General features: G+C 42.3%; 1 protein-coding gene across 3 annotated transcripts in view; it reads left to right on the top strand.

Moving 5' to 3' along the window:
* Nucleotides 1-12,178: 12,178 nt before the first annotated feature.
* lhfpl6 (LHFPL tetraspan subfamily member 6) overlaps nt 12,179-26,768 on the top strand; it is a 61,708-nt gene continuing 47,118 nt past the window's right edge. The window contains exons 1-2 of one of the 3 annotated variants that reach the window (XM_014195872.3): nt 12,179-12,503; nt 13,282-13,829. In XM_014195872.3, the coding sequence (XP_014051347.1) occupies nt 13,445-13,829 (385 nt within the window). In that variant the 5' untranslated portion in view covers nt 12,179-12,503; nt 13,282-13,444. Of the gene's footprint in view, nt 12,654-13,281; nt 13,830-26,768 lie in introns of all 3 variants that reach the window. The other 2 variants (XM_014195873.3, XM_014195871.3) reach the window with 2 other exon arrangements.

The raw sequence follows: 26,768 nt of genomic DNA, 5'->3' as shown, positions 1-26,768 counted from the left end.
AGCCAATCACAGCGCACCTAGAGAACATTACCAACCCCTATGTTCCGTATTTTCCACTGGCTGCCCCACCACCACAGATAGCAGGGAGCTAGGCTGAAAAACCTGCATTTTGGAGCTGCCTTACTCAAAAAAGAGACCAATTTTCCACGACTTTATTAACTCAATTAATTATTTATCTTTTACATTGTTTGTACACTGATATGTGACACGTATTAATGACAAAATAACATGCAAAACATGCCCCACCTGCCCTAAATGACGGGTCGCCACTGGTCATGGACCTTGCATAGCCATGGGAAAGGGGGCAGGGTTTTGGGTAAAGCCACTTCTGAGACAGGTTATAATAATGGAACGTAAAATTACTAACAGCCAACAGGTCTAGCCACTAGCCTCTACAAGGTGAACCAGTGTTAGCGGTATAGCTGAGACAAATAAACTATGAAGGAGACGATGCCTCTTTTTTGGGATAACCTATGCATCCTTCATTCCTCCCATCCTTGAAGACATCGCCTATAGATGGATAGTGAAAGGAGATAATATGCTAGGCTACCACCCAAGTCATGTCAGACAAGTGATTATTTCTTTATAACTTACAATACCAGTCAAGAATTTGGACACACTCACTCATTCAAGGGTTTTCTTTATATTGACTATTTTCTACATTGTAGATACATTTTTTATTTTTTTCATTTCACCTTTATTTAACCAGGTAGGCTAGTTGAGAACAAGTTCTCATTTACAATTGCGACCCGGCCAAGATAAAGCAAAGCAGTTCAACACATACTGTACATCAACACAGAGTTACACATGGAATAAACAAACACACAGTCAATAATACAGTAGAAAAAGTCTATATAGAGTGTGTGCAAATAAGGGAGGTAAGGCAATAAATAGGCCATGGTGGCAAAATAATTACAATATAGCAATTACACACTGGAATGGTAGATGTGCAGAAGATGAATGTGCAAGTAGAGATACTGGGGTGCAAAGGAGCAAGATAAATAAATACAGTATGGGGATGAGGTAGTTGGATGGGCTATTTATAGATGGGCTATGTACAGGTGCAGTGATCTGTGAGCTCCTCTGACAGCTAGTGCTTAATGCTAGTGAGGGAGATATGAGTCTCCAGCTTCAGTAATTTTTGCAGTTCATCCCAGCCATTGGCAGCAGAGAACTGGAAGGAAAGGTGGCCAAAGGAAGAAATGGCTTTGGGGGTGACCAGTGAGATATACCTGCTGGAGCGCGTGCTACGGGTGGGTGCTGCTATGGTGACCAGTGAGCTGAGATAAGGCGGGGCTTTACCTAGCAGAGACTTGTAGATGACCTGGAGCCAGTGGGTTTGGTGGCGAGTATGAGGCGAGGGCCAGCCAACGAGAGCGTACAGGTCGCAGTGGTGGGTAGTATATGGGGCTTTGGTGACAAAACGGATGGCACTGTGATAGACTGCATCCAGTTTATTGAGTAGGGTATTGGAGGCTATTTTGTAAATGACATCGCCGAAGTCGAGGATCGGTAGGAAGGTCAGTTTTACAAGGGTATGTTTGGCAGCATGAGTGAAGGATGCTATGTTGCGAAATAGGAGGCCGATTCTATATTTAATTTTGGATTGGAGATGTTTGATGTGAGTCTGGAAGGAGAGCTTACAGTCTAACCAGACACCTAGGTATTTGTAGTTGTCCACATGTTCTCAGAAAAATCCAGAGTAGTGATGCTGGATGGGTGGGCAGGTGCAGGCAGCGATCGGTTGAAGAGCATGCATTTAGTTTTACTTGTATTTAAGAGCAGTTGGAGGCCACAGAAGGAGAGTTGTATGGCATTGAAGCTCGTCTGGAGGGTTGTTAACACAGTGTCCAAAGAAGGGCCAGAAGTATACAGAATGGTGTCGTCTGCGTAGAGGTGGATCAGAGACTCACCACTAGCAAGAGCGACATCATTGATACATACAGAGAAGAGAATCGGCCCGAGAATTGAACCCTGTGGCACCCCCATAGACTGCCAGAGGTCCGGACAACAGGCCATCCGATTTGACACATTGAACTCTATCAGAGAAGTAGTTGGTGAACCAGGCGAGGCAATCATTTGAGAAACCAAGGCTAATGAGTCTGCCGATAAGCATGTGGTGATTGAAAGTGTTGAAAGCCTTGGCCAGGTCGATGAACACGGCTGCACAGTAATGTCTCTTATCGATGGCGGTTATGATATCGTTTAGGACCTTAAGCGTGGCTGAGGTGCACCCATGACCAGCTCTGAAACCAGATTGCATAGCGGAGAAGGTACGGTGGGATTCGAAATGGTTGGTAATCTGTTTGTTAACTTGGCTTTCGAAGACCTTAGAAAGGCAGGGTAGGATGGATATAGGTCTGTAGCAGTTTGGGTGTAGAGTGTCTCCCCCTTTGAAGAGGCGGATGACCGCGACAGCTTTCCAATCTTTGGGAATCTCAGATGATACGAAAGAGGTTGAACAGGCTAGTAATAGGGGTTGCAACGATTTCGGGCAGATAATGTTAGAAAGAGAGGGTCCAGATTGTCTAGCCCAGCAGATTTGTAGGGGTCCAGATTTTGCAGTTCTTTCAGAACATCAGCTATCTGGTTTTGGGTGAAGGAGAAATGGAGGAGGCTTGGGCGAGTTGCTGTGGGGGGTACAGGGCTGTTGATCAGGGTAGGGGTAGCCAGGTGGAAAGCATGGCCAGCCGTAGAAAAATGCTTATTGAAATTCTCAATTATCATGGATTTATTGGTGGTGACAGTGTTTCCTAGCCGCAGTGCAGTGGGCAGCTGGGAGGAGTTGCTCTTATTCTCCATGGACTTTACAGTGTCTCAGAACCTTTTTGAGTTTGTGCTACAGGATGCACATTTCTGCTTGAAAAAGCTAGCCTTTGCTTTCCTAACTGCCTGTATATATTGGTTCCTAACTTCCCTCAAAAGTTGCATATCACGGGGGCTTTTCGATGCTAATGCAGAACGCCACAGGATGTGTTTGTGCTGGTCAAGGGCAGTCAGGTCTGGAGAGAACCAAGGTCTATATCAGTTCCTGGTTCTACATTTTTTGAAAGGGGCATGCTTACTTAAGATGGCGAGGAAGGCACTTTTAAAGAATAACCAGGCATCCTCTACTGACGGGATGAGGTCAATATCCTTCCAGGATACCCGGGCCAGGTCGATTAGAAAGGCCTGCTCACTGAAGTGTTTTAGGGAGCGTTTGCCAGTAATGAGGGGTGGTCATTTGACCGCAGACCCATTACGGATGCAGGCAATGAGTCAGTGATGGCTGAGATATTGGTTGAAAACAGCAGAGGTGTATTTGGAGGGCAAGTTGGTTAGGATGATATCTATGAGGGTGCCCGTGTTTACGGATTTGGGGTTGTACCTGGTGGGTTCATTGATAATTTGTGGGAGATAGAGGGCATCAGGCTTAGATTGTAGGATGGCCGGGGTGTTAATTAAGCATGTCCCAGTTTAGGTCACCTAGCAGCACAATCTCTGAAGATAGATGGGTGGCGATCAATTCACATATGGTGTCCAGGGCACAGCTGGGGGCAGAGGTTGGTCTATAACAAGCGGTAGCGGTGAGAGACTTGTTTCTGGAAAGGTGGATTTTTAAAAGTAGAAGCTCGAATTGTTTGGGTACAGACCTGGATAGTAAGACAGAACTCTGCAGGCTATCTCTGCAGTAGATTGCAACACCGCCCCCTTTGGCAGTTCTATCTTGTCAGAAGATGTTGTAGTTGGGGATGGAAATGTCAGGGTTTTTAGTGGTCTTCCTTTGCACACTCTTGGCATTCTGTCAACCAGCTTCACCTGGAATGCATTCCAAAAGTCTTGAAGAAGTTCCCACATATGCTGAGCCATGCTGGTTAAGTGTGCCTTGAATTCTAAATAAATCACTGACAGTGTCACCAGAAAAGCACCTAAACACCATCAGACCTCCTCCTCCATGCTTCAAGGTGGGAACCACACATGCGGAGATAATCCGTTCACCGAATCTGCGTCTCACAAAGACATGGCGGTTGGAACCAAAAATTTCAAATTTGGACTCATCAGACGAAAGGACAGATTTCCATCAGTCTAATGTCCATTGCTTGTGTGTCTTGGCCCAAGCAAGTCTCTTCTTATTGGTGTCCTTTAGTAGTGGTTTCTTTGCAACAATTCGACCATGAAGGCCTGATTCACGCAGTCTCCTCTGAACAGTTGATGTTGAGATGTGTCTGTTACTTGAACTCTGTGAAGCATTTATTTGGGCTGCATTTTCTGAGGCTGGTAACTCTAATGAACGTATCCTCTGCAGCAGAGGTAACTCTGGTTCTTCCTTTCCTGTGGCGGTCCTCATGAGAGCCAGTTTCATCATAGCGTTTGATGGTTTTTGTGACTGCACTTGAAGAAACTTTTACAAGTTTTTCTTCATTGACTGACCTTCATGATCTTACCCTTCTTTTCAATTTCCACTTAAAATGACATACCCAAATCTAACTGCCTGTAGCTCAGGACCTGAAGCAAGGATATGCATATTCTTGATACTATTTGAAAGGAAACACTCGGAAGTTTGTGTAAATGTGAAATTAATGTAGGAGAATATAACATATTAGATCAGGTAAAAGATAATACAAACCAAAAAACATGTATTTTCTATACTTTTTTTGCATTATTATAATGGGACCCTCAGGATGACAAATCAGAGCAAGATAACTGAATGTATGAAGTCAGGAACCAATATATACAGTCAGTTAGGAAAACAAAGGCTAGCTTTTTCAAACAGAAATGTCCATCCTGCAGCACTAATTCCCCCCAAAATTGGGGACACTGTAAAGTCCATGGAGAATAAGAGCACCTCCTCCCAGCTGCCCACTGCACTGAGGCTAGGAAACACTGTCACCACCAATAAATCCACGATAATCGAGAATTTCAATAAGCACTTCTCTACGGCTGGCCATGCTTTCCACCTGGCTACCCCAACCCCGGCCAACAGCTCTGCACCCCCGCAGCAACTGGCCCAAGTCCCCCCCCCCCCCCCCCCCCCGATTCTCCTTCACCCAAATCCAGACAGCTGATGTTCTGATAGAGCTGCAAAATATGGATCCCTACAAATGAGCTGGGCTAGACAATCTGGACCCTCTCTTCCTAAAATTATCCACCGCCATTGTTGCAACCCCTATTACTAGTCTGTTCAACCTCACTTTCATATCGTCTGAGATTCCTAAAGATTGGAAAGCAACTGCGGTCATCTCCCTCTCTAAAGGGGGAGACACTCTAGACCCAAACTGTTACAGACCGATATCCATCCTACCCTGCCTTTCTAAAGTCTTCGAAAGCCAAGTGAACAAACAGATCACCGACCATTTCGAATCCCACCGTACCTTCTCTGCAATGCAATCCGGTTTCCAAGCTGGTCACAGGTGCACCTCAGCCACGCTTAAGGTCCTAAACGATATCATAACCACCGTCGATAAAAGACAGTACTGTGCAGCTGTCTTCGTCGACCTGGCCAAGGCTTTCGACTCTGTCAATCACGTATTCTTATCGACAGACTCATTAGCCTTGGTTTTTCTAATGACTGCCTCGCCCGGTTCACTAATTACATCTCAGATAGAGTTCCGTGTGTCAAATAGGAGGGCCTGTTGTCCGGAACTCTGGCAGTCTCTATGGGGGTGCCACAGGGTTCAATTCTCGGGCCGACTCTTTTCTCTGTATATATCAACAATGTCGCTCTTGCTGCGGGTGATTCTTTGATCCACCTCTACGCAGACGACACCATTCTGTATACATCTGGCCCTTCTTTGGACACTGTGTTAACAAACCTCCAAACAAGCTTCAATGCCATACAACTCTCCTTCCGTGGCCTCCAAATGCTCTTAAATGCTAGTAAAACTAAATGCATCCTCTTCAACCGATCACTGCCCGTACACGCCCGACCGACTAGCATCACTACTCTTGACGGTTCTGACTTAATATGTGGACAACTACAAATACCTAGCTGTCTGGTTAGACTGTAAACTTTCCTCCCAGACTCACATCAAGCATCTCCAATCCAAAATTAAATATAGAATCGGCTTCTTATTTCACAACAAAGTTTCCTTCACTCATGCTGCCAAACATACCCTCGTAAAACTGACTATCCTACCAATCCTTGACTTCGGCGATGTCATTTACAAAATAGCCTCCAACACTCTACTCAGCAAATTAGATGTAGTCTATAACATTGCCATCCGTTTTGTCACCAAAGCCCCATATACTACCCACCACTGCTACCTGTACGCTCATTGGCTGGTCCTGGCTACATATTCATCGCCAAACCCACTGGCTCCAGGTCATCTATAAGTCTTTTCTAGGTAAAGCTCTGCCTTATCTCAGCTCACTGGTCACCATAGCAACACCCACCCGTAGCACGCGTTCCAGCGGGTATATTTCACTGGTCATCCCCAAAGCCAACACCTGCTTTGGCTGCCTTTCCTTCGAGTTCTCTGCTGCCAATGACTGGAACGAATTGCAAAAATCACTGAAGTTGGAGACTTATATCTCCCTCACTAACTTTAAGCATCAGCTGTCAGAGCAGCTTACCGATCGCTGCAGCTGTACACAGCCCATCTGTAAATAGCCTATCCATCCAACCAACTACCTACCTCATCCCATTTTTGCTTTTCTGCTCTTTTGCACACCAGTATTTCTACTTGCACATCCTGATCTGCACTTCTATCACTCCAGTGTAAATTTCTAAATTGTTATTACTTTGCCACTATGGCCTATTTATTGCCTTACCTCCTTACTTCATTTGCACACACTGTATACATATATTTCTATTGTGTATTGACTGTACATTTGTTTATCCCATGTGTAACTCGGTGTTGTTTTTGTCGCACTGCTTTGCTTTATCTTGGCCAGGTCGCAGTTGTAAATGAGAACTTGTTCTCAACTAACCTACCTGGTGATATAAAGGTGAAAAAAAACAAAAACATTATCGCATATTTAGCAACAGCTGGCCCGATTTCGGGACACCAATCCCGTAGTAATGATGGACTGTAATTTCTCTTTGCTTATTTGAGCTGTTCTCCATAATATGGACTTGGTCTTTTGTGAAATAGGGCTATCTTCGGTATACCATCCCTACCTTGTCACAACACAATTGATTGGCTCAAACACATTAAGAAGGAAATAAATTCCAAAAATGTACTTTTAGCAAGGAAAGGAAAGGAAAGGGAGGATACCTAGTCAGTTGTAGAACTGAATGCCTTCAACTGAAATGTGTATTCGGCATTTAACCTCTGAATCAGAGAGGTGCGGGGGGCTGCCTTAATCGACATCCAGGTCTTCTGCGCCCGGGGAACAGTGGGTTAATGCCTTGCTCAGGGGCAGAACGACAGGTTTTTACCTTGTCACCTCAGGTTTTGAACACCTGTTAATTGAAATGCATTCCAGGTGACTACCTCGTGAAGCTGGATGAAAGAATGCCAAGAGTGTGCAAAGCTGTCATCAAGGCAAAGGGTGGCTACTTTGAAGATTCTCAAATATAAAATATATCTTGATTTGTTTAACACTTTTTTTGGTTACTACACGATTCAATGTGTTATTTCCTAGTTTTGATGTCTTCACTATTATTGTACATTGTAGAATATAGTAAAAATAAAGAAAAACCCTGGAAGAGTAGGTGTGTCCAAACTTTTGACTGGTACTGCATATAGCCTATCATAATTGATCTAATAGGCCTATATTTGGATCATTGACTGTTTCAAGAGAGGGAGAATCCACCCATGAATATATTCAAACAGTGCCTCAGATCAGCTGCTTTGCGCATGCAGGAGTGTTTCTGAGTTGCCTCTCCTCCGACCCCTTCTCCATTGTTTATTCCTACACGGCCGTTGTTTATGCCTATAATTTACTTTCACTTGCCCACTGTGCAATGTACGATTAGCCTACAGGTTAGGGTACTGAATCTAATGTGCCGCTATAAGTTTATAATGGGCTGCAAAATAGCGGTGTTGTAGCAAATTTGGAGAGCAGGATGCCAAGATAATTCATTTTATTGGGTGTGCTCACGCAGCCTACTAGCCTATAGTCGTTAGAAGGATAGTTGCAATGAGACTGAAATACTACTGTTGATAAAACACCATGGATAAGGTCGTTAATAGTTGCCATTATGCACAGATTTTTTTCGCCTAGGCTACGCAGCAGAACGTTGTATGGCGAATTCGGAGGCAGACTGAAAGGGACTTAACCCCAGTTCTTTTCGCATTCAGTGACAGTGACCAAAACAATTTTTGTTTGTGCTCTTAACCCACCATCGCGGTTAGAAGAGTGTATGCCTTTAGTCTGACATTAACAGGGTTAAACTTGGTGTATGCGTGCGGGTACATGCGAGTTATTGGATCATTAGATTGATAAGCGTGAGTGGACAGTGATGCCTGTTTGAACGAGTGTATTAGATAATTAGATTGATGTCCATTAGTTTTATATTGCCCTACTTTCAGCCTGGTCTCATACACTAGACGTAATATAGTAAATCTGATCAGAAATACTGAAATGAGTATAATATGTTACGTTTTGTATGGTTACATAAGACAGATGGTTATTTCATGCAAAACAAAAGTAGGGGGGTTGGTCAGGTGTACCAAAAGTTTGCGAGTTTGAATCTCATCACGGACAACTTCAGCATTTTTTGCTATCTAGCAACTTTTCAACTACTTACTATTTTTTTAGATACTTTTTATTTATTTTATTTATTTCACCTTTATTTAACCAGGTAGGCAAGTTGAGAACAAGTTCTCATTTACAATTGCGACCTGGCCAAGATAAAGTAAAGCAGTTCGACACATACAACAACACAGAGTCACACATGGAGTAAAACAAACATACAGTCAATAATACAGTAGAAAATAAGTCTATATACAATGTGAGAAAATGAGGTGAGATAAGGGAGGTAAAGGCAAAAAAGGCCATAGTGGCAAAGTAAATACAATATAGCAAGTAAAACACTGAAATGGTAGATTGTAGTCCAGCCAACAAGAGCGTACAGGTCGCAGTGGTGGGTAGTATATGGGGCTTTGGTGATAAAACGGATGGCACTGTGATAGACTGCATCCAGTTTATTGAGTAGGGTATTGGAGGCTATTTTGTAAATGACATCGCCGAAGTCGAGGATCGGTAGGATGGTCGGTTTTACAAGGGTATGTTTGGCAGCATGAGTGAAGGATGCTTTGTTGCGAAATAGGAAGCCAATTCTAGATTTAACTTTGGATTGGAGATGTTTGATGTGAGTCTGGAAGGAGAGCTTACAGTCTAACCAGACACCTAGGTATTTGTAGATGTCCACATATTCTAAGTCAGAACCGTCCAGGGTAGTGATGCTGGACGGGTGGGCAGGTGCGGGCAGGATCGGTTGAAGAGCATGCATTTAGTTTTAATTGTATTTAAGAGCAGTTGGAGGCCACGGAAGGAGAGTTGTATGGCATTGAAGCTCGTCTGGAGGGTTGTTAACACAGTGTCCAAAGAAGGGCCAGAAGTATACAGAATGGTGTCGTCTGCGTAGAGGTGGATCAGAGACTCGCCAGCAGCAAGAGCGACATCATTGATGTATATAGAGAAAAGAGTTGGCCCAAGAATTGAACCCTGTGGCACCCCCATAGAGACTACCAGAGGCCCGGACAACAGATTTGACACATTGAACTCTATCAGAGAAGTAGTTGGTGAACCAGGCGAGGCAATCATTTGAGAAACCAAGGCTATTGAGTCTGCCGATGAGGATGTGGTGATTGACACAGTCGAAAGCCTTGGCCAGGTCAATGAATACGGCAGCACAGTATTGTTTCTTATCGTTGGCGGTTACGATATCGTTTAGGACCTTGAGCGTGGCTGAGGTGCACCCATGACCAGCTCTGAAACCAGATTGCATAGCGGAGAAGGTACGGTGGGATTCGAAATGGTCGGTAATCTGTTTGTTGACTTGGCTTTCGAAGACCTTAGAAAGGCAGGGTAGGATAGATATAGGTCTGTAGCAGTTTGGGTCAAGAGTGTCCCCTCTTTTGAAGAGGGGGATGACAGCAGCTGCTTTCCAATCTTTTGGAATCTGAGACGACACGAAAGAGGTTGAACAGGCTAGTAATAGGGGTTGATACATTGCAACTCCTTACCAATTTAGCTGACCCTTCCCCTAACCCTAACTTTAACCCTTCCCCTAACCTTAACCCTTTTCGCTAACACTTCCCCTAACCTTTTAACCTCTTACATCTAGACGTTCCGCTAGCGGAACACCTGCTCCAATATCCAATGATGGGCGTGGCGCGAAATACAAACTCCTCGAAAATCCGAAAACTTCAATTTTTCAAACATATTACTATTTTACACCATTTTAAAGACAAGACTCTCCTTTATCTAACCACACTGTCCGATTTCAAAAAGGCTTTACAACGAAAGCAAAACATTAGATTATGTCAGGAGAGTACCCAGCCAGAAATAATCAGACACCCATTATTCAAGCTAGCATATAATGTCACAAAAAACAAAACCACAGCTAAATGCAGCACTAACCTTTGATGATCTTCATCAGATGACACTCCTAGGACATTATGTTATACAATACATGCATGTTTTGTTCAATCAAGTTCATATTTATATCAAAAACCAGCTTTTTACATTAGCATGTGACGTTCAGAACTAGCATTCCCACCGAACACTTCCGGGGAATTTACTAAATTACTCACGATAAACGTTCACAAAAAAACATAACAATTATTTAAAGAATTATAGATACCGAACTCCTTAATGCAATCGCTATGTCCGATTTTAAAATAGCTTTTCGGTGAAAGCACATTTTGCAATATTCTGAGTAGATAGCCCGGCCATCATGGCTAGCTATTTTGACACCCACCAAGTTTAGCACTCACCAAAGTCAGATTTACTATAAGAAATGTGTTATTACCTTTGGTGTTCTTCGTCAGAATGCACTCCCAGGACTTCTACTTCAATAACAAATGTTGGTTTGGTTCCAAATAATCCATAGTTATATCCAAATAGCGGTGTTTTGTTGTGCGTTCAAGACACTATCTGAAGGGTAACGCGCCCGGCGCGTATCGTGACAAAAAAATTCAAAATATTCCATTACCGTACTTCGAAGCATGTCAAACGCTGTTTAAAATCAATTTTTATGCGATTTTCTCGTAAAAAAGTGATAATATTCCGACCGGGAGTCGTTGTTTTCGTTCAAAGACTGAAAATGTAAACATGGAGTCGTCTCGTGCACGCGCGCCCCAGTCTCATTGATCTCAGATTGACCACTTACCAAATGCGCTACTGTTTTTCAGCCATGGCCTGCAAAATCATCATTCAACGTTCTGGCGCCTTCTGAGAGCCTATGGGAGCATTAGAAAATGTCACGTTACAGCAGAGATCCCCTGTTTTGGGTAGAGATGGCAAAGAAGGCCAAGAAATGGTCAGACAGGGTACTTCCTGTACAGAATCTTCTCAGGTTTTGGCCTGCCATTTGAGTTCTGTTATACTCACAGACACCATTCAAACAGTTTTAGAAACTTTGGAGTGTTTTCTATCCAAAGCTAATAATTATATGCATATTCTAGTTTCTGGGCAGGAGTAATAATCAGATTAAATCGGGTACGTTTTTTATCCGGCTGTGAAAATACTGCCCCCTATCCATAACAAGTTAACCTAACTCTTAAACTTAACCCTAACCGTAACCCCTAATCATAACCCCTAGCCTAGCTAACATTAGCCACCTAGCTAGAATATCATATCATACGTTTTGCACATTAGTAACATATAATACGAATTGTAATTTGTAACACATAAAATGGCTGATGGACATCCCCAAATTAATACAAACCATACAAAACGTAACATATCATACTAAATTAAGTTTCTCAGATTTACATACAGAATAATGAGAAATGCTCTGGGACTAGATTGCGACCAACCAACCTCCTTTCCTATTTGCCTTAAGTAACCTTCTGTTTTATGTAACCATACCAAACGTAACATCTTATATACATTTGATTGTCCTGGATTTACCTTTACTATGTTACGTCTAGACTGAGACCAGGCTGTTCGTTTTTGCCTTAAATAACCTTTTGTCTCATGTAACCATACCATATGTAACATACTAAATTGATTGTTCCGGATTTAAATGTACTGTGTTACGTCTAGTCTATGAGACCAAGCTGCAACCGCAGTAGGCAAACAGAAACCAACCCTCATTCTGCTGCTCACAGAATAATTGTGTTCAAGCCGACGTCGTCGTCACTCACTTCGAAGCCAAGGAATGTTGCTCTGGTCACTGCATTGGGACAGAGGTGTTTTCAGTTTCCCGTTAACTCCAGAACGCGGACCGCTTTGCCTATAGTAACTGAGCGAGTTTGACATATTGTATATTTTTTTTCGATAAACGAGAGCTGTACCGACGGTGGGCACTTTATTGAAGTCTTGTTGCTCTGCTCTTTATCAATTACATTGAACTTTGAAATCCACCTCTCACCTACACGTTTGGGATCACGTTGAGGAATTGAAACGTAAGATTTTTGAAAACTTTCCCTTGCGTTACAAGAATAGAATAGAATGCTCGACACAATGTATGTTTGCTTCGAAATTAAGCGCCTATGGTGCCGAGATGAAAGGAATTAGGAAATATCTATGAACACACGGACATCTATGCCTGAGCGGTAATTATGTTTATATTTAGCAACTTTTGTTATGGAAATAAACACTGCAGACTTGTCAGGCCATTACATTCTAAAAATAGCCTTGATTGCCTTGGGTTATTATTAGTAGGCTAAGGCTTAGCACGTCTGAATTTTAAAGCTCATATGCAGTATTGTACTTATGTAGGAAGCTATTATAATTATTACCTATGTAAATAATTACACGTATGTATTGTTAAAATGAATCACCCGTTGAAATTAAGGGCACATTAACAAAGTCAAGAGTTGCCACTTGCATTATTTAATAGCACTGTAAGTCTTTTTTAGTTAATGATCCCTTAATCTGATGTTATTCCCCATGGGGTACTAACCTTCATGTATCCAGTGACAGTATAGTTGTTTTTCCTGTCTGTACCTCAAATCCAACTCTCTCTCTCTCTCTCTCTCTCTCTCTCTCTCTCTCCCTCCCTCACTCGGTCTCTCTCTCCCTCCCTCACTCGGTCTCTCTCCCTCCCTCACTCGGTCTCTCTTTCTCTCCCCCTCACTCGGTCTCTCTCTTGTCTTGCTCCCTTGGTCTTTCTCTATCTCTCCCTATGTCTTTCTCTCTCTCTCCCTCGGTCTTTCTCTCTCTCCCTCTCTCTCTCACCAGGGGTCATCATACAGAGAAGAGGCTGGATGAGGAACACTGCTGGTGCTAGCCTGGACATTATTCATCAACAACAGAGCTGCTGATAAAAGCAAACAACTTCTGTGGGATAAAAAAAAAAAAAAATTGGGGTCATCGTTGTTGCTGGTCACTGAGATACTGAGATATGGGTTCTAGCCTGACATGTGCGGGCGTGGTGTGGGCTCTGCTCTCCTTCCTGTGTGCGGCGGCCTCCTGTGTGGGTTTCTTTATGCCATACTGGCTCCTAGGGTCCCAGATGGGTAAACCGGTCTCCTTTGGGACCTTCCGGCGGTGCTCGTACCCGGTGCGTGATGAGGTTCACCAGGCCACGGTGATGCTGGAGCAGTGCGGGCGTTACGCCTCGTTTCAGGGTATCCCCAGTCTGGAGTGGAGGATCTGTACGGTGGTGACAGGGGTGGGCTGTGGCCTGCTGCTCCTGGTGTCCCTCACGGCCCTGATGGGCTGCTGTGTATCTGACCTCATCTCCAGGACCATTGGACGGGTGGCCGGGGGCATCCAGTTTGTAGGGGGTAAGTTAAAATCATTGCGCTGTTGGTTTTTAAGTGATTTGAAGATTGGATGGGTGGAAGGATGGATTGATGGATGGATACAATAATGAGTAGACTGACTCCTCCACCAATGGGTGTAGAATGTTATCTTGATATGATTTAATAGAATGAAGCTGGGCTGAACAGCGACTCCACAACGTTTTTCTTGGTTTCACTGTTTGTCTTATTTTTTCGAACCTTGGGGGTCTGAGGAGAGAGAAATGAGGTGGTGATGGTGGGGACTTCCTGATCCAGATGCAACACACTCAACATGTGGTGTGTGTCCTCTAAAGTAAAATGCCTCTTATAGAGGAAAGGCCTCAGCATTAAATCAGAGCATACTGCTTCTCTTCCCCCTCATGCACTCATCCCCCTCTCCTCCATCTGTATAAAGACTTTGACCGCTATTTTCATTCAGCCAGTGTGGGGGACTGGGGTTGATTAAGTGTGACCTCTTCATGCTTGCGTATCAGGGCCTTGGAGTCCTCGCTCTGTCTCTCTCAAATTCGGTATGCTTTAATGGCATGAATGACGAGGGCAATGTTGCCAAAGCGATACACATAAAAAGTATGAAAACAACATGGACAAGAATGAGAATATTAGCTATAATACTAAATATACAGGCATCTGCCAAATAATGGAAACCCCTACATGAAGTGTCTTAATAGGGTGTTGGGCCGCCACAAGCCAGAACAGCAATGTGCCTTGGCATAGATTTTACAAGTGTCTGGAACTCCATTGGAGGTATTGTTAGCAATTTATGTTATTCTTTAATAACACAGACCACAAGGCAAATCAGGGGGAGGAAAATAGGTGTATTCAAAAAGGACAAATCATGCTTGGAAGTAGATGGTCATGCTCCCCTGTCCTCAGTGATGCTCTTAGTGATGCTCTTAGTGATTCTCTCCAGTGGTTCTCTCCAGTGATTCTCTCCCCAGAACAAAGGGACAACATGTAGTTTTATAACCCAGCCCTAGCCTGTGGTTGACCAATTAGAATTCCTTGCAATAAAACTAGCCAATGGTCAAATAACAAGTATCCTATTTCAGAAGACATATTCCTCCCATGTTTCTGACCCTTTGCTCATTAATCCCCTATTACAGAAAAAGCACTTTCTATTGATCGTTATTACTCTTTTGACTTCTCGTCCTTTTGACCTTTCGTCCTTTTGACCTCTAGTCCTCTGTCTCTGCGTTGTGTATTTATCTTCAACATATTCTTACAGTATGTTACACCATTCTTCCACCAGAAATTCCATCATTTGGTGTTTTTTTTATGGTGGTGGAAAACGCTGTCCAGAATCTCCCATTAGTGTTCAGTTGGTTTAAGACAGAGTGGAAGAGACCAAGTGAGAGGTTTTACTCCACCCTAAATTTGTCCACAAAAATAAGCCCATGAAGTGAGGAATTTTTGTATGGAGGTCAATGAGGAAGTGTTGAATTTGGTCAACAAAAAAATGTAATTGCCAATTTGCTACGTAAAGCTTATTTGATCGAATAGACATTTTGTAATGGTTAAGTTATAAAAGCACTGATATATTACTGGATGCCCGTGGTGTTTCGGCGACGTTAAATACAACTTATCTGGGCGTTATGCCTTCTGTCATAGAGATAGAGGAATCATCATGGATATAACCAGTGGCAATTTTTAGCATGTAAATCTTGGTGGGGCAAAAAAAAATATTGTGGGATGCATGCCAGCAAAGCCACTACACAATACATTAATTGCACTATAATGGTGACAAACGGTGCCCATAAACTGTTAGGGCCTACATAAAGCTGTCCCAACAGCAGAGTCCCAACAGCAGTCCCAACGGCAGCTACCACTGCTACACCTGGCTATCAGCGGAGCCTTGTCTGGCAGCAAAATAGTTCATTCAGCCTCATTTACTGCCTTTTAAAAAAACATAGCTGATATGGCTGACTTGCTTACACAAATATGGTTTCTACTGACAATCGCGGTGTACAAAATATGGCATAAGGGGACAACAAGCGGATAAGAGACATTGAGCGAGCTAAGACGGACGTAGTCAATATAAATTTGTTCAGCACTTTTGAAATGTACACCAACAGAATTCAGAACATGGGCTGTTCTTAGTCTTCTACCTGTACACCAAGTCAGAACCGTAGGATAAATAAAGGGGGCATATAAACAGACAATGAAAGCTCTTACAATGTTCGATGATTACATTTCTCAAAAACAGTCTATAGGCTACATGTACACCAAGTCAGAACAGTAGGTGAAATTAAGAGGTGAAAATATACCAAATTATTAGGGTGAGGCACATGGGCTACTAACAGCTTACTACACAACATACACGTATTATTACTTTCTTAGCTACAGTATACATATCTCCCTGGCATATTACATAATTTATGCAGCATCATACAAGACATTTTTGGACTTGGTCTGTGCTCACTTGAAGGTGGCGCGGTGGTCCTTCGAGGGCAAACTTTGTCATCAAAGTCTGGCATTCTGTGAAGGTATGGTGCTTTCAAGACAACTGGGAACTCGGGGGGGGGGGGGGGGGGGGTGTATAATCATGATGATGTCAGTGATCTTCAGGTCGTAGATCTAGAAAGGAGCCCAAGTTCCGAATTTACAATTCTCAGTTGAATGAAAGTTTTCCCAAGTGCCCAGTTGTCTTGAACTCACTGTCAGATTTTGCAGTTCTGAGTTAAGTTGTTGTTTTGAGCGCGGCACAAATCATGCTTCATTGACAGCATGGCCAATGTTCAATGTTTATAATTTTAAACTAGGAAAAGAGACCCTTTAATCTTAGACTTGTGACCACACTGCTAATCCACTAAGTAGCAGGCTAGTGATTGCTTTGCAAGCCACTGATTCCTTCCAAACCACTCATTGTTGAATTCGCGATTTCCAACTTGTTGTTTATGGCCGACGAGCACCGATACGTTTTATCTATAATTTCTTCATTATTTCTCTTCATATGACAAGGATTAAAAAGGATTTGCCAGAAGATTGTCGATTTGATTCATGATGATAACTGCTTGCTAAGATATTGAAGTATGATATTGACATGATCAGTACAATCAAAGCCACTAGATATAACGTGATTTGACATCATTTTATCTGTGGCCAATGACCTTGTGCCTTCTAGGATGGGCACTTCTAATGTAGCTCTACCCTTAGACTTGGCGGTGATGTTCTGTCCCCATGAGTGACAGAACACTGAGCCAATCACGTCTCAACGCTCTGTATTTTCTGCTGGCTTGTATCACCACCACCACCACAGAAAGCACTGAGATAGGCTGCCTTACTCAAGAAAACAAAAAAAGAGACCATGTTTGTATGTGGCTTTATTAACCTCTCTAGGCTAGGCGGGACGAATTCGTCCCACCTACGTAACAGCCACTGCTATCCTGTGGCGCGATTTTCAAAACCTTAAAAATCCTATTACTTCAATTTCTCAAACATATGACTATTTTACAGCCATTTAAAGACAAGACTCTCGTTAATCTAACCACACTGTCCGATTTCAAAAAGGCTTTACAACGAAAGCAAAACATTAGATTATGTCAGCAGAGTACCAAGCCAGAAATAATCAGACACCCATTTTTCAAGCTAGCATATAATGTCACCAAAACCCAGAAGACAGCTAAATGCAGCACTCACCTTTGATGATCTTCATCAGATGACAACCCTAGGACATTATGTTATACAATACATGCATGTTTTGTTCAATCAAGTTCATATTTATATCAAAAACCAGCTTTTTACATTAGCATGTGACGTTCAGAACTAGCATACCCCCCGCAAACTTCCGGGGAATTCGCTAACATTTTACTAAATTACTCACGATAAACGTTCACAAAAAGCATAACAATTATTTTAAGAATTATAGATACAGACCTCCTCTATGCACTCGATATGTCCGATTTTAAAATAGCTTTTTGGTGAAAGCACATTTTGCAATATTCTAAGTACATAGCCCAGGCATCACGGGCTCGCTATTTAGACACCCGGCAAGTTTAGCACTCACCATAATCATATTTACTATTATAAAAGTTTGATTACCTTTTGTTGTCTTCGTCAGAATACACACCCAGGACTGCTACTTCAATAACAAATGTTGGTTTGGTCCAAAATAATCCATCGTTATATCCGAATAGCGGCGTTTTGTTCGTGCGTTCCAGACACTATCCGAAATAGTAAAGAAGTGTCGCGCGCATGGCGCAATTCGTGACAATAAAATTCTAAGTATTCCATTACCGTACTTCGAAGCATGTCAACCGCTGTTTAAAATCAATTTTTACGACATTTTTCTCGTAGAAAAGCGATAATATTCCGACAGGGAATCTCCTTTTCGGCAAACAGAGGAAAAAATCCCAAAGGCGGGGGCGGTCGGGGTCATGCGCATAAGCCAGTGTCCCTTGATCGGCCACTTGAGAAAGGCGATAATGTGTTTCAGCCTGGGGCTGGAATGACGACATTCTGTTTTTTCCCGGGCTCTGAGCGCCTATGGACGACGTGGGAAGTGTCACGTTAGAGCAGAGATCCTTAGTAAATGATAGAGATGGAAAAGAAGTTCAACAAATGGTCAGACAGGCCACTTCCTGTAAAGGAATCTCTCAGGTTTTGACCTGCCATTTGAGTTCTGTTATACTCACAGACACCATTCAAACAGTTTTAGAAAATTTAGGGTGTTTTCTATCCATATGTAATAAGTATATGCATATTCTAGTTACTGGGTAGGAGTGGTAACCAGATTAAATCGGGTATGTTTTTTATCCAGCCGTGTCAATACTGCCCCCTAGCCCTAACAGGTTAGCTCAATGATATATATATATTGTTCTACATTGTTTACAAACTGATGTGACACGTATTAATGCCAAAATAACATGCAAAACCGGGAAAGCCCCCCCCCAAAGAAATGTGGCCCACCTGCCCTGAATGACGGGTCGCCACTGGATATAATCGGTTTACCATGCACATTGCCATTGAGGGCTTCCACCATTTTTTAAAGTTGTCAACTGGCTATGAGTTGGTAGCAATCAGCCAATGAATAAGAAAATGGACTAAGCCTCAATGGTGCTGCCCATGCTGTCACAGACACCATTGTGGCACAGATACAAACATGGCCTGTTGTTCACACGCTTATCTGTCCTTTCATTGGCTAGAATGGTCCCACCTGATCTCTCCTCCTCTTGCCTGCCTTCTATCTTTGAGGACATCTATTTCCATTGTTACAGCTGTCTTGTCAATATAATAGACAATCTTTGGTTGAGATCTGGTGACTGAGATGGCCATGGCATATGGTTTACATCGTTGTCATGCTCATCAAACAATTTGTGACAACTCGTGCCCTGTGGATGGGGCATTGTCATCCCATGGAGGCATAGCCATGGTACAGTGGGGGGAAAAAAGTATTTGATCCCCTGCTGATTTTGTACGTTTGCCCACTGACAAAGAAAGGATCAGTCTATAATTTTAATGGTAGGTTTATTTGAACAGTGACAGACAGAATAACAACAAAAATATCCAGAAAAACACATGTTAAAAATTTTATAAATTAATTTGCATTTTAATGAGGGAAATAAGTATTTGACCCCCTCTCAATTAGAAAGATTTCTGGCTCCCAGGTGTCTTTTTATACAAGTAACGAGCTGAGATTAGGAGCACACTCTTAAAGGGAGTGCTCCTAACCGCAGCTTGTTACCTGTATAAAAGACACCTGTCCACAGAAGCAATCAATCAGATTCCAAACTCTCCACCATGGCCAAGACCAAAGAGCTCTCCAAGGATGTCAGGGACAAGATTGTAGACCTACACAAGGCTGGAATGGGCTACAAGACCATCGCCAAGCAGCTTGGTGAGAAGTTGACAACATTTGGTGAGATTATTTGCAAATGGAAGAAACACAAAAGAACTGTCAATATCCCTCGGCCTGGGGCTCCATGCAAGATCTCACCTCGTGGAGTTGCAATGATCATGAGAACGGTAAGGAATCAGCCCAGAACTACACGGGAGGATCTTGTCAATGATCTCAAGGCAGCTGGGACCATAGTCACCAAGAAAACAATTGGTAGCACACTACGCCGTGAAGGACTGAAATCCTGCAGCGCCCGCAAGGTCCCCCTGCTCAAGAATACATATACATGCCCGTCTGAAGTTTGCCAATGAACATCTGAATGAGTCAGAGGACAACTGGGTGAAAGTGTTGTGGTCAGATGAGACCGAAATGGAGCTCTTCGGCATCAACTCAACACGCCGTGTTTGAAGGAGGAGGAATGCTGCCTATGACCCCAAGAACACCATCTCCACCGTCAAACATGGAGGTGGAAACATTATGCTTTGGGGGTGTTTTTCTGCTAAGGGGACAGGACAACTTCACCGCATCAAAGGGACGATGGACGGGGCCATGTACCGTCAAATCTTGGGTGAGAACCTCCTTCCCTCAGCCAGGGCATTGAAAATGGGTCGTGGATGGGTATTCCAGCATGACAATGACCCAAAACACACGGCCAAGGCAACAAAGGAGTGGCTCAAGAAGAAGCACATTAAGGTCCTGGAGTGGCCTAGCCAGTCTCCAGACCTTAATCCCATAGAAAATCTGTGGAGGGAGCTGAAGGTTCGAGTTGCCAAACGTCAGCCTCGAAACCTTAATGACTTGGAGAAGATCTGCAAAGAGGAGTGGGACAAAATCCCTCCTGAGATGTGTGCAAACCTGGTGGCCAACTACAAGAAACGTCTGACCTCTGTGATTGCCATTATGGGCTATTGTGTGTAGATTTATGAGAGAAAAAATGTACTTCATCCATTTTTGAAGGCTGTAATGTATCAAAATATGGAAAAAGTCAAGGGGTCTGAATACTTACCGGTTTTCTAGGATGATTGCGGCATGGTAGTGGGTTGAGCTAAAGGAGCGAGCAAGCTAATAATTCTACCCTAGGTCTGGGCGTTATGGCCAAAATAACATATCACAATATTTTTCCAATTTTGGCCAGTATGCTGGTATTTTATGTTTTTGAATAATACAAGTTAAACATTATGAGGTGTGCATGACCCTAGGGTGGCAAGACATACAGTATCAGTCAAAAGTTTGAACACACCTACCCATTCCAGGGTTTTTCTTTAGTTTGACTATTTTTTTTCTACATGTAGAATAATAGTGAAGACATCAAAACTATGAAATAACAGATGGAATCATGTAGTAACCAAAAAAGTGTATGTTTTATGAGATTTTAGCCACTCTTTGCCTTGATGACAGCTTTGCACACTCTGTTTACTGCCACGTAGAGCTGCACAATATGGGCAAAAAATGTTGGCCTTATTGTTTACCAAATATTGTAATTGCGATTTGACTTGCGATTTAGATCAACACTTTTGGGTGAACTGTTGGAATCAAGGAAATAGAATGATTTGTCATTCTTAATCAATTCAATGTTTATTGGTCGTGTACACAGTTTTGCAGATGTTATCACAGGTGCAGCAAATTGCTTATGTTTCTAGCGCCAACAATGCAACATTCTATAGTTCAAATGTAATAGAGGGCACTTTGAATACAGTGTTGTTTGACATGAAACAACCAAGAGGCTGGGAATTAGAATACTAGCTAATAGGATCTCTATTGAGGCATTATTGTGACAGGGTAGGAACAAAAGTGTTGGTCAGTGTTTCCAGGGGAGTAGGACCATATAATCTTTGGCTACATTAAATGTTTTCTCTTTCTTCATGTAGCTAACATTCATGCTTCACCTATTCCTCTCTGATTTAGAATATACCATTGCACAAACAACATGCTGGCCTACACCAGCACTTGTGTGAGGCTGTATTGACTCAGTACATTTATTAGCTAGCTAGCCAACTTAATAGCAATTAACATAAGCAGCTAACACAATTTATTTTAGCAACTTGATAAGAATAGACAAACTAGCTGTTTGCAGACAGTAAGATACACAAACTAATAGTATAATTATGGAACACTTGAGGATTTATATTAGGAAGCAAAGTGGAAAGCTGCATTGTTGTCATCAACATATTGTTGCATCTGCTGTAATCATGCAGACTAAAGAGTGAACGGTCAGCAAATGATCTCGTGGTCGAGCAACAACAACTGCGCTCATTGAGTGACTGTGGGTGGGGCTTGATGAGAGAAGGAGAGAGCCGACGCAAGTAGCACAGTAAACTATAAAAACGGAGTGGTGTATCACTTTAATAGGGCTATATGTTCTGTTTTGCATGCTTTAAATCCTAGTATGAAGGATGAGGTTCAGATGGAGCCTTGCATAGGTAATATTTCACTGTTTCAGACGATTTACGAGTTATCCAGAAACCAACAGCAAAAGCTAAACCAAAGCTGTGAAATTGATCCTATTCGCTTGAGAGGCTATATCATATATTATTGTATGGTAAAGCACAAAATATGTGCTCTTAGAAGTATTTCTCCTCTTGGAAGTGAGAGAGAAGGAACAAAAAAGTCATTCTGTCTGTTTATTTTCATGCTTCTCACCGTCTGTCTGTTTGGTCACTCTGTCTATCAGTTCTTCTATCAATCTACTGCATCATACATATCAACAGGTGCCAGGTGGTACTTGTCTGCTCATCTCCCACCCAATCCCTCTTGTTTCTCTTTCCTTCTCCCTGGTCTCAACTCTGGTTTTTTGAAGTATAACACTGTTCTCTCTGCAATCAATCTCCCATTCATTTCCCACAAAGGGCCCCATACCTCCAGTCTCCCTTATGTATGGCCCGGCAGTTCATCAAAAGAGGGAGAGATAGGAAGTGGAGGGGAGTAGAGAGGGGAGGAAAGAGACAGAAGGACAGAGAGAGGGAGGTAGAGAGAGAGAGAAAGAAATGGAGAGAGAGAGCATGAAGGAATAGCAGTAGAGTAAATCAGTGACCTGAAGACAGCATGGACTGGATTGGCTCAAAGTTTGGTTCCACAAATAGAGACTGAACGTGCTGCTGTGGAAATTATACCCTTCTCAACTGGAGACTCACTCATGTAAATATGTCAATTATCCTCCAAGAGATGTCATCCTGTCAAAAAAAAGGGAGATTTGAAGGAAAACGCATTCATTAATTGCTAAAACAACAAACAAGTTTCTTTCCCAGAAACCAGATCTGTGGCTTGTTTTGTCCAAACTTCAGGCAAAAGCCACTATATATATATATATATATATATATATATATATATCACACACACACAACCGTTCAAAAGTTTGGGGTCACTTAGAAATGTCCTTGTTTTTGAAAGAAAGGCAAAAAAATGTAACATTAAAATAACATCCAATTGATCAGAAATACAGTGTAGACATTGTTAATGTTGTAAATAACTATTGTACCTGGAAACGGCAGATTTTTTTTAATGGAATATCTACATAGGCGTACAGAGGCCCACACCAGCCTCAACGTCAAGAGTGAAGAGGCGACTCCGGGATGCTGGCCTTCTAGGCAGAGTTACAAAGAAAAAGCCATATCTCAGACTGGCCAATAAAAATAAAAGATTAAGTTGGGCAAAAGAACACAGACACTGGACAGAGTAACTCTGCCTAGAAGGCCAGCACTGTTGACGTTGAGACTTGTGTTTTGCGGGTATAATTTAATGAAGTTGCCAGTTGAGGACTTGTGAGGCGTCTGTTTCTAGACACTATTGTACTTATCCTCTTGCTCAATTGTGCACCGGGGCCTCCCACTCCTCTTTCTATTCTGGTTAGAACCAGTTTGCGCTGTTCTGTGAAGGGAGTAGTACATAGCGTTTTACGAGATCTTCAGTTTCTTGGAAATGTCTCACATGGAATAGCCTTCATTTCTCAAAACAAGAATAGACTGACGAGTTTCAGAAGAAAGTTATTTGTTTTCTGACCATTTTGAGCCTGTAATCGAACCCCCATATGCTGACGCTCCAGATACTCAACCAGTCTAAAGAAGGACAGTTTTATTTCTTCTTTAATCAGAACAACAGTTTTCAGCTGTGCTAACATAATTGCAAAAGGGTTTTCTAAGGATCAATGTGGAAAAAGTAAAGGGATCTGAATACTTTCCGTATGCGTGTGTGTCATGGTGTCACTGTCCATTCCATTCTTGTGGGTTTTGGAGAGCGTGTCAGGGGCCTCTGAGTCTGCCTACGGAATGTTTGGAATGCCTTGGAATTCACATAGAATGTCAGAGTGCAGGACTTTCTAAACCCTCCCCGCCACCCCCACCATCTCACCACTCCAGAATATAAAGCCACCTACAGCTGCCACTTTCCATGGCCACATAATAGGTTATGCTGCCTTGCTATGTGGCTGTGAGGGCAGGCCATGCTCCAGTGCTTAGGGTGGGCTTCTGTATACTGTTTTGGTTGGCTGCTGCCTGCAACTGCTCTCATTTTCACTATCAGACATTAGATCTTCTCAATTCATTTATGTGTGCAGGGAAAGCTGATATCTATGGGTACACTCACAATACCGCATCCGCAAATGATTTAGCTTTGCAGTTTTTAGCAATCAGTTGGCAAGAAGAAACGGATCTGTTGTGCTGATAAGATCTTCCATTATAGGTTTTTATTTCCTTGTGATTTTTGCCATGTTTTTCACTTTGAGTGTTTCCCTGCCTCATTCTGGTTCTGTTTAATCTGAACATATCCCCCAGACAACATCTTGCGTTTGCTAATACTGTCATTCCTGGGCTGAATTACTGTAGCAGCAGGCAGACTCTGTGAAAGTCTGAAGATATAAGATATATAATCACTATGCAAACACCCAAGGTTTAGACAGAGATTCCAATCCACCCTTTTATCAACAGTCTTTATAGGAATACATTAGCAATGAGGCCAACTTGTAGCAATCATGGAAATGTGAGATTCAGATAAAAAAAAATATATATATTGCGTCATCACTCTTTGCTTAAATTCCAGTTATTGACAAACATTTTTATTATACAAACATCACCAATTGGGACGTTTTAGAACCATCTTAACAAGTAAAAGACACAGTAAAAGGGTTCAGTCCAGAGAGAATGGCAAATGTATTGGGACCAGTCTGTTTAGTCTGTTTAGGCACAGTAGGGCTACTGGCAGGCTGGATGCAGCCCAGAGGGATATCTTTGAAAGCTACACAGTCTCCTTTGTTCTCCAGCCTCATGGACGTGCCAGTGACATTATGCCTCCTCTGACCAACCACCCTCAATGGAAAATCTATTGGCTTTCATTATATTATAGCCTGTAAATACAGACAACTTTACTTCAGTTGATCCCTTTCTCTCTATAGCTGTCAAGGTTAGTCTCAGACAAGGAGGTAAGTCTCAGACGTTGTTCGGAATCCTAACCCCATACGCACGCAGGCAAGCGAACCAGACACACACACACACACACACACACACCACAGTACAGTCATTTAGACATCCAATATGGAGTAAATCACTGCCTCTCAGGCAGGTTGTTAAATATGCAGAGTGGTTGCGTTGCATAATTAACAGCTGTAAATTGCCTCGTGACCAACTTTCTAATTTCCCCTCATTTGAAAACCATGCTGCCTGGCGGACACTGTCTGTCAACACTGCTGCTGCACACACTGTCCTGCTTTTAGAAGCCAATCACAGTAGATGTTTTATTCTCCTTGGTTATAACAGTTTGGTTGGTGACTGTCTGAAGTTCTTTACTCTGTGGTCAGTGTTCTGTAAGGGTTCTAGAAGGCTAAATGGAATGGTGCTGGGTTGGTTGACTGCTATTCTTACTGTGTGGCCAATGGTCAGGGTAGGTGGGTTGTTCAGCTAATACATTTTGTACAGTTTGCGTCCCTTTGATATTTTAAGAAGAAATTGTGCACCAATATTGCGTTTTAAAAGCCTGTTATATTAGATGAAGAGCCCTTAAGTATAGACAACATGGAAAATTCAATAAATCAGATTTTTTATTTCAATAAAGACTTGCTAAAGTGCCAAAAATCTCAATTTTAACATGTCCCTTGTCATGTTTTTACGACTTCTAGGAAGGTTTTAACCCACTTAACCCCCAAATTTCTCCATGTTTTCACCATCATTGTAAAGGGATGTTCTTGCTTTGACAAGTCATTTCTGAAGATTTTTTTTTATTTCAAGTGATTAGTGATTCATTTACGTCTGTCCCTCAATCCTGTTACGTGAACTGAATTCTAGTTTTAATAAGGTGAAACGCTTCCTTTAATAAACAAATTAGGCACATTTGGGCAGGCTTGACCTAAAATTCTGAACAGAAATGCAATGGTTCATTGGATCAGTCTAAAACTTTGCACATAGACTGCTGCCATCTAGTGGCCAAAATCTAAATTGCACCTGGGCTGGAATAATACATTATGGCCTTTCTCTTGCATTTCAAATATGTTAATATTGCATTTCAAAAGAACGGTTGTTTTATTTCTTTGTATTATCTTTTACCAGATCTATTGTGTTATATTCTCCTACATTTCTTCCACATTTCCACAAACTTCAAAGTGTTTCCTTTCAAATGGTACCAAGAATATGCATATCCTTGCTTCAGGGCCTGAGCTATAGGCAGTTAGATTTGGGTATGTAATTTTAGGCGAAAATTTAAAGAAAGGGGTGGATTCTTAAGAGTCATCCGCATACATAGGTTCGGTTTGCGCCCAGCAGAACTTGGCTAGGTGAAGCGACTGTATGTGCTCGCATACTCCCTAAAGACCTTTGCTTGAAAAACTTGAAAAAAAAACGGCAATATTGCTGCTGTTAATCTCTCTTGAGCCACCGTGCAACAACATAACTAGTAATGCTTCCTCAAAATTATCAGAATTTATCTAAGATAAATCAAGAGATCTGTAATGTTTACATTTTTGCAGAGGATGTTTTAGTTCCACAATTTTACGTCTAGCTAAGATACTTGGTGCAGTACTTCATGAAATCTAGTAGGGCGTAGCTGCTGCTGTGCTCTCGTTAAATGACAACAAACACTTAATGGAAGAATCCCGTCCAAAGTTCCCA

Source organism: Salmo salar, chromosome 04, assembly GCF_965601325.2.
Source record: "Salmo salar chromosome 04, fSalSal1, whole genome shotgun sequence".
Taxonomy (NCBI): Eukaryota; Metazoa; Chordata; class Actinopteri; order Salmoniformes; family Salmonidae; genus Salmo; species Salmo salar.
The sequence above is the reverse complement of the archived record's forward strand: the minus strand, read 5'-3'. Positions and strand labels throughout refer to the sequence as shown.